This window comes from Pestalotiopsis fici (genome assembly GCF_000516985.1).
Source record: "Pestalotiopsis fici W106-1 unplaced genomic scaffold PFICI_Scf_8, whole genome shotgun sequence".
In the NCBI taxonomy this organism is placed as follows: Eukaryota; Fungi; Ascomycota; class Sordariomycetes; order Amphisphaeriales; family Sporocadaceae; genus Pestalotiopsis; species Pestalotiopsis fici.
Window position 1 is genome coordinate 344,714 of NW_006917098.1, and position 7,848 is coordinate 352,561.

General features: G+C 47.0%; 3 protein-coding genes across 3 annotated transcripts; 1 reads left to right on the forward strand and 2 right to left on the reverse strand.

Moving 5' to 3' along the window:
- Positions 1–224: 224 nt before the first annotated feature.
- On the forward strand, positions 225–2,093 carry PFICI_10809 (uncharacterized protein; the record flags this gene model as incomplete). Its single annotated transcript, XM_007839390.1, has 3 exons — positions 225–981; positions 1,039–1,293; positions 1,528–2,093. The coding sequence occupies 3 exons, from the start codon at positions 225–227 to the stop codon at positions 2,091–2,093; spliced, it is 1,578 nt and encodes a 525-aa protein (XP_007837581.1).
- Positions 2,094–2,536: 443 nt separating this feature from the next.
- On the reverse strand, positions 2,537–3,867 carry PFICI_10810 (uncharacterized protein; the record flags this gene model as incomplete). Its single annotated transcript, XM_007839391.1, has 5 exons — positions 2,537–2,707; positions 2,760–3,121; positions 3,172–3,295; positions 3,359–3,697; positions 3,757–3,867. The coding sequence occupies 5 exons, from the start codon at positions 3,865–3,867 to the stop codon at positions 2,537–2,539; spliced, it is 1,107 nt and encodes a 368-aa protein (XP_007837582.1).
- A 692-nt stretch (positions 3,868–4,559) lies between these two features.
- PFICI_10811 (uncharacterized protein) lies at positions 4,560–5,719 on the reverse strand (the record flags this gene model as incomplete). The annotated part of the gene is made up of 3 exons (XM_007839392.1): positions 4,560–4,889; positions 4,954–5,521; positions 5,574–5,719. The coding sequence occupies 3 exons, from the start codon at positions 5,717–5,719 to the stop codon at positions 4,560–4,562; spliced, it is 1,044 nt and encodes a 347-aa protein (XP_007837583.1).
- Between the last annotated feature and the right edge of the window lie 2,129 nt (positions 5,720–7,848).

Genomic DNA, 7,848 nt, shown 5'->3' on the forward strand with positions numbered 1-7,848 from the left:
TTTCAGTCCCCATCGGCAAATTCAGGATTGGTAGATAGCACTCCTCGCCTTTAGTTTACGCCTTGCTATGGTGTTGAGTGCTGCGTGCCGGTAGTTACCGCGGTACTGTAGAGCTTCTTCTCGATATATATATACTAGGTATGTAATAAGAGTTCGCCGTTAATTAACACACTTGACTAAAATAGAAGAGCATCCGTGGAAACCATCTACAAACACCGATGAAAATGTTTCTAAAACACTTTTACAGCGGTGCTGTGCTTAGTGCCGTTGGGGCGCTGGGCTTTAACAGTCATTACAACGATCAAAGCTGCACGAGCGCTACTTTTTCAGCTCTTGGTCTTCCCGACATCGAAATTATCAGTCTGAATGTGACAGTCTCCCTTAACGAGTCTGTTGCAGGTCAAAACGCACCTGGAGATGCCAACATTATTTTTGCGCCTACCGGTAACGGTCCTTCGAATGTTGATTTGTGCAGGATCACGGTGAAGTACACGCATCCAGGTCAAAATGATACCATAAACACTTACATTGGTCTGCCTCTGGATCCCACCAATTGGAACTCACGATTTGTCATGAACGGCGGAGGAGTGTGGGTTGCCGGCACGCCCGACGTCGTCTTGGAACCTGTCTCGAATGGTTTCGCGTCAACTTCGACCGATGGAGGCCACGACAACAGTTTGCAAGTCTCGGAGTGGGGCCTCACCAGTCCAGGTCATGCAAACATCGTTGCCTTGAAGGACTTTGCAAGTGTTGCATTGGAGGAAGCCGCAAAATTGGGGAAATCTGCTACGTTGCTATACTATGGCACCCGGCCAGAATATTCATACTGGAATGGATGTTCCACCGGTGGTCGTCAAGGTCATATGGCTGCTCAGCGTTTCCCAGAAGAGTTTGACGGCATCATTGCTGGATGCCCTGCAATTAACTGGGACAAGTTTCCCCTGTATGAATTCTGGCCTGTTCTCATGTCCAATATACTTGGTACGTTTGAGAATTGCCATCCCCTTGCAATGTCACATGAGTTGATGATACCTTTAGACGTTCGGCCCCCAGCTTGTGTTCTTCAAGCCTTCACATCCAGTGCCATCGCGGCATGTGATGACTTGGATGGCGTCAAAGATGGTAGTATCTCTTTGCCTGGTCAGTGTCGCTTCGATGCCATGTCCATGGTAGGACAGACCGTCAACTGCACCGCCCCTGAAGGAACGATACAAATTACAGAGAAGATGTCCGAGCTTGTTAATTTCATCTGGGATGGGGCATCTAGTGTTGATGGCCAATTCGAATGGTACGGTACGTGGGGTTCTAGATTCAGTCCAATTTGTCTTTACCAATCTCTTCCGCTCTCACTACCTTATCCCTCCCCTTCCCATTTGCTTTCTTGTGAAGCCAAAAACATATAGGAGTATTGATGCACGCTTCCGAAGCACAATCTGTACAAAGCTGCGCCCAATGTCACTAACCTGAAGAAAGGCCTTCATCAGGACGCAATCATGACTTTCCTACTTTCTACGAATTGTACAACAGTGAACAATTGCTCTGTCACGCCATTCACCGTCGCAGATACCTGGATCACGACTTTTTTGGCCCAAAATTCTTCATATGACCTGAAGAATATGTCTCATGCCGAATTCGATTCATTCTTTCAGCAGTCAGTAAACCAGTACCGTTCTATAATTGGAACAGATGACTACAATCTAGGAAAACTAAGAGCTTCCGGCACCAAGATGATTACCTGGCATGGCATGCAAGACCAGCTGATTCCTCCCAACGGCACAATTGATTATTACGACAAAGTCCAGAAGAATTCACACAATGGCAACGTCACTGACTACTATCGACTGTTCCTAGCCCCCGGGGTTGGCCATTGTGGTCTTCTTTCCACTGGCTTAGATCCCAGTAACACAATCTTCTCAGCCATCAGAGCATGGGTTGAGAATGGGACGGCACCCAACACTATTCAGGGGACTGGGCTTGCAATTGCGCCGTCCAACACGGATGAAATTCGGTCGATTCAACTCTGTCCCTATCCGTCAATTCTTACTTTTACAGGAGCGAATCCCAACGAGGCTTCATCATTCAGTTGTGTATAAATACTGGGTTGGAAAGGGAATATCGTGCCCCCAGCTTAGTGCTCATGCAAGAGACCCACTTGTACAATTTCGAAGACCGGACAAGAAACGATCAAGGCACCCCTTTCAATTTCGACAACCGAACCTTCTCCGAGTCGCAATAGGCGTAGGTGGAATGCATCAAGCGTCTTATTAAATGCGGTACATGATATAGTACATAAGTGTCGGAAGCATGGTGGTCGCTAATGATAAGGTATACACTTGAGGGAGGGTGGCTGATGATATAGTCAACAATTGTAGCGCATCAAACCAACATTAGTACGTATTAGCACGACTCCATGGTACAATGGTCATGAAATCAACAGCCCCTAGCAAAAGACAGCTGCAGCAACCGCTAAGAAAAAGACCCTTATCTATACAATGTCGCCCCTCATCCTGCGCCAATATCGATGAATTAATACAGATCAGGCCAACATAATGTTGCCCTCTCTGAGATCTTTTTCTGGAAACTGGGCCAGCGGATCCTTCTTGTCAAAAGCATGCATAGCGCGTTGTTTGCGCGAGAACTTCAAAATGTTGAATTTGTCCCCACCAATTTTGCCACGAGAGCCATGACTCTTGGCGTAGGCTGTGAACTGGGATGTGCGTTAGTAGTGCGTAGTCTGTTGATTAGGGGTATGCTCCTACAGTCTTCTTCCAGTCCCATCGATCAGCCTTCTTGGAACGGGCAAGGGGCTCGATGGTGCCGTGTTCATCCTCGAGGGCCTCCAATTTGCTCTTGATGCCGTAGCAGCCGGCGGCGACAAGGTCGATATTTGCCTGCTTTGCATACGCAACAATCTCCTTGCGCCAGTCAAGATTATCTTCCTCAACGCCACAGTCATCGAGGCCGTCGGCCCAGGAGAGGTATATGGACATGACGAGACCGAGGTCTTTGATGAAGGTGTCATTTCCAAGTTGCTGGACCCGGTCAAGCTCACTGAGTGTAGTCAGAAAGGATCGACCAATCAGCCCAATGGTTTGTGTAAGACGCTCGCCATCTTCCAACACTACAGACTGTTCAGTGGGCTTTCCATGTATACACTGCAGACTGACTTACTCATCCAGGGAGCCAATTGCTCTACAACAAGCCAGTGAGCCATGCCGGCAGATGTTGCCCACATTTTCTTCCAAGACTGTTCGTCCTTGTCCTTCTTCTTGAACTCCGTGTCAAGAGATGTCAGCTAGGCGGTGATGTTAGCGGCAGATCCAACCGTGGTCCTTCTGAATAAATCTCACTTGCTTACCAAGTTCTCCACGAGCTCTTGGATACCGTAGCCATTAAAGTCATTGTAAATATGCATGCCGAACATGTCCGGATTGGTATATGTAGCCAGGCGACGATATTCGCAGATCAAGGTCCAGGTTTCCCATAGGACAATCCACTTGTGATCCGGAAATTCTGCCACCGGCTTCAAGGCAACATTGCTGTCCTTGAGCATTTCATCGTAGTGTTCTTCCAGCTCCTCCTCGTCGAGTTGATCGTCCTCATCCTTGTCCTCATTCTCGTTCTCGACGTCGAAGAAGTGGCGATTGATGCAGTAATACTCGTATGGATTACGTTTGGTTACATCTTCGCCGCTTGCCTATGTTGTATACATCAGTTGACCGTCGGGGTAGCAGCCAGCGACCACGGGAGACTGACATTGCTGCTCTCCTCTCCAGCGCTCTCGGGCTCTGATTCAACAGCCTGACGCTTGTTCTTCTTTCCCTTGGCCGTCTCGGCTTGGGCATCGGACTTGCGCTTTGGTGGCATGGTAGATTGATGGAGTAGTCTGCTTGTTAGATCTCAACGAGACTGTAGATTGTCGGAGGAGGAGAACATCGTGTTGAGCTGGAGATTCCATAGAAGTGTTACCAGGCGGGAAGCTACTAGGGGTTCAAGACGCGCCATCGCCAAATTTTGGACCCTTGAGGCGCGTCCCTGACCCAGGCTAACGTCATTGTGGGCCTGCGGGGAATGCGATATCAACACGCTAAAACCACTGATTAGCGGTCATTATTGGTGGAGTTTTAGTGATTGGGAGGCGTGAAACGAGAACTGGAACTCAAATGTTCTTTCTTTTACCCGTATGTTTTTCTCTTCCACCCATGTCTGGCCTCTGTGAGCATTTGCAATCCACAGTCATTGTGGTATTTTACTTGGTAGACTGCCACAAAAAGAAACCAACTAATTCACCTTTCGCGCTGCCCCTGCATGGCAGACACATTGATGCCCAACTGACCCTGCAGTCTTGAACTTGCTTCTGCCGTGGCTTTCGTGCCGTGTTCGTGTTATTGTTTGTTTTCTCGTTCTTGGTTCTTGCATTTTTCAATCAGAAATCTGTTTCTCGGTAATTACATGCGTATTGGTAGGTACCAGTGAGCAAGACCTGTATAATACACGAGCGTAATTATAATAGATGTTATATATTACCCCTCCAATTCCTAGGAAGAAATACGTCTATGCTATTGTGCTTCAATATATTCGGCGCAAATTGTCTCCCCACGGATATCCATTACTTCGGCAATTGTGGTATTAGGCACGATGCCGACCATCCAAAGATTGTGATTCAACGTAGTCGTGTTATACTCATCATTGTCGTAGTCCATGACACTGCTGGATGGGAAAAGCCACCCGTTTGTCGTCAGGTCTGACAGCGAAGGAATGCTCTGTCCATTCATCTCTACAAGACGAGTTTCCAGGTCCTGGGACTGCCATTTCCACCAAAGTCGATCGAGGTTGGCGTGGTGCAAAAAGAAGAGGGGATCACCGGGACTTCCAGCTTGATCGGACAGCTAATGCATCGTGGTTAGATTCCTTTGTCGGCTTGACGCGATTGTAGAAATAGTATAAACTTACTGTGCCGCCTACTGCCAAATGAGCAGAGCTGTGGGGCTTAGCAACCCAGCATTGCCATGCGTCACTGTAATTTGTCGTAGCCATGCAAGCATCCGCATAAGAGGTATTTGCCCAGCTCCAGTAAGATTCATCGTACTCTCGGCTTAGACAGTACGAAGAATAGTTGGCAACTCCCCAAAGCTGATTGAGGTGCAAAGTAGTGTTGGCAAATGCGCCGTCGGTTACACAGCCGTTGGAGGCAGTTCCAAAACTCAGATCGTCCGCGCCCCAGACCGACGCAGCAGCGAGCGACGGATCGAGTGAAACATCACGCTGCTCGTCCCAATACGGTTGACCTCCTGTATAGTTGCACTCGGTTTGCAAAACCTGCTCGTATACCCGCATGTAGTAACGGTGCCAGGGAAGAAACGCGCCCACACCGTGGATTATGTTGGACTGATGAATGTGAACCCAATGCAGCTCGTCATATCGGTTCTTGGCTCCAGTGATGTTTGCTTTAGGGGGCGAGTTGAAGAGACACTTCACTGCGTCGAGGTATTCTTGCTTCTCATTGTCTTCAAGTGTATGCCTGGTAGTGTAAGTTGATGTGACTGATGTTATTGTATCATGAAGCAGCATACCATGCTTTTCTTTGACTTGGGTTTTTGCAAGTTCCATTGGAGTGCGAGATACTTGAAACACTAGGAGTGCATCTTCCGCTAGCAGGCGACACGGCCAACGCGAGAATCAGGCCAAAAAAGGCATATAGCAGTCTTAGGGATGCCATGATGGACGTGAGTTACTCTGCTCTGATCACCGAAGGGGTGGCTGCGCTGAGATAACATTTATACCCAACAACATCTACGTTGAACAATAGACTTCTTGGCACATGCAGGCATAATCAAAAGTAGCCTCTATAATATCATTAGTCTCTCAGCCACCATGACTATGGGGTATACACGTCAGCGTCATCTCCTATAATACGTGGACGGTCGCTTACTAACATGACAAAACAGAGTGGTACCACGGGAATTCATAAACTATCGATCCGAGCATGCATACGGGCCGCAAGACCCGCTTGACATGGCCGGTGCTTCCTTGATTCGGATTTGCCGTGTACTTGGCGAGCACGCCCAATTCGCAGTTGATGCATGTATATTATAGAACCTCTACCGCGGATGACTATTGCACAAGGTCACTGGCTGCGATTTGCACTAGAGTGGAGGCTCGGCTGAAATCAATACTTTGGTTCTGGGCTTAATATGCAACAAGCTTATGAAAACAACTGCTCTGTAGATAAATCAAAGACCAAGACCGATGGGGCTCGACGCGCAACATCGTGGCGGAATGCGGATGGCCAAGGCGACTATAATCACCTAAGTGGATGAAGGGCAGGAACTAAGTACTTGGCATTTCGGTGTGGATGAGAAGAGGGTAACTTACTACTCAAGAAAATGGTTCTCTTTGCCAAATGTATTGGTGGGTCACAGGTGTGCAGCAATAAAAATTTGCCAATACATTTGACACGAAAAATCTTCAAAATGGATACTGGAGTGAAAAACGGTCGCTATTTATAGAGTTAAAGCGTTGAATCTACGTGAACGTCGTTCTTTCACCTGACAGTGCCATACTAGCTCGACTACCGAGAGCCGGGAAGTATTTGTTGCATGGTGATGACTGCGCATCTCCCTCATTACGTGCCTAGCACCTAGGTGGGTATATAATTGGTATGATTAGCCAGATGGTAAAGTATTGAGACACCTTTAAATGTGTGAGGAACAGCTAAGTTCCCCCCTACTTATGGTTGCAAATATTAAGAGCATCATGCGCTCTATAGCTGCGGTTAGAATAAATAAGTATCATAGAATAGAAATGAAGAAAAGGAGAAATTAGCGGGAAAAGGAAAAGAAAAAAAAATTAAAAGGAAAGCGAGTGAAAAATATAAGAGAGAAGGAAAAAAAAAGGAGGAAAAATAAAAAGGAGAAGGAAAAAGAAAAAGAAAGAAAACCAGAAAGAAAAATAAAGAAAAAGAGAAAGAGGGAAATAAATAGAAAGAGAGAAATAAAGAGAAAGAGAGAAATAAAGAGAAAGAGAGAAGGAAAAAAGAGAAAGAAAGATAGGAAGAAAAAAAAAGAGAGAAAAAGAGAGAAAAAATGGAAAAAGGAAGGAGAAAAAAAAGAAAAGAGAAAATAGCTATTATCATGTATATATCGTTGAGATAGGCTTTTTCAACACTTTGGTCTCTGGTGCTCCGCAAAAAGGCTTATGGTGAAAGGATGCGCCCACTTTGTGGACAAGAGCGAAGATATCTGGGTGTGCCAGCCATTTATTCACCTTCCGCCAGGTATTTTCAGAGAGGGCAGAACCAAAGTTCAAAAATTCTAGGTCGTGCCCGTTGAAAATAGGGAATAATTAGCAATCCCCGTATGTTCTCTTGCTATTAAATTTCAAGATCTTTGCACTGGGGCCCCTCATAGCTTATGATATGACAGACAACACTTGTCAAGAGTGATACTCTTCCCAAGGATTGCAAGTGGCCCGAGACGATGCCGCAGCCAATAGCGTTGAATGGGACGGAAGGCGATATACAAAGTAACCTTGTGGGGGTCGAGCCATGTAGGACCTCCCTTCCTGGTTGTCTCCGGAAGGAAGCGGCGAAATGGCCGAATGGCGCGGGGAAATGGCCGAGTGGTGGGCACACCTGCCGCCAGTCACCTTATTGATTGTCATATGAGGTACACATTCGGGCCGTGGCACCCCAAGGTATCATACTACACAGCCACTGGTGCTGAGGTTCTTGGGCAGACATAGACTACGACCTTGCAACATCAATTATACGGCAGTCACAATAGCACAAGTGGCATTGCACCATCTCACTTTCCAACCACCACCGGATGACGCATCGGTTGTTTACCT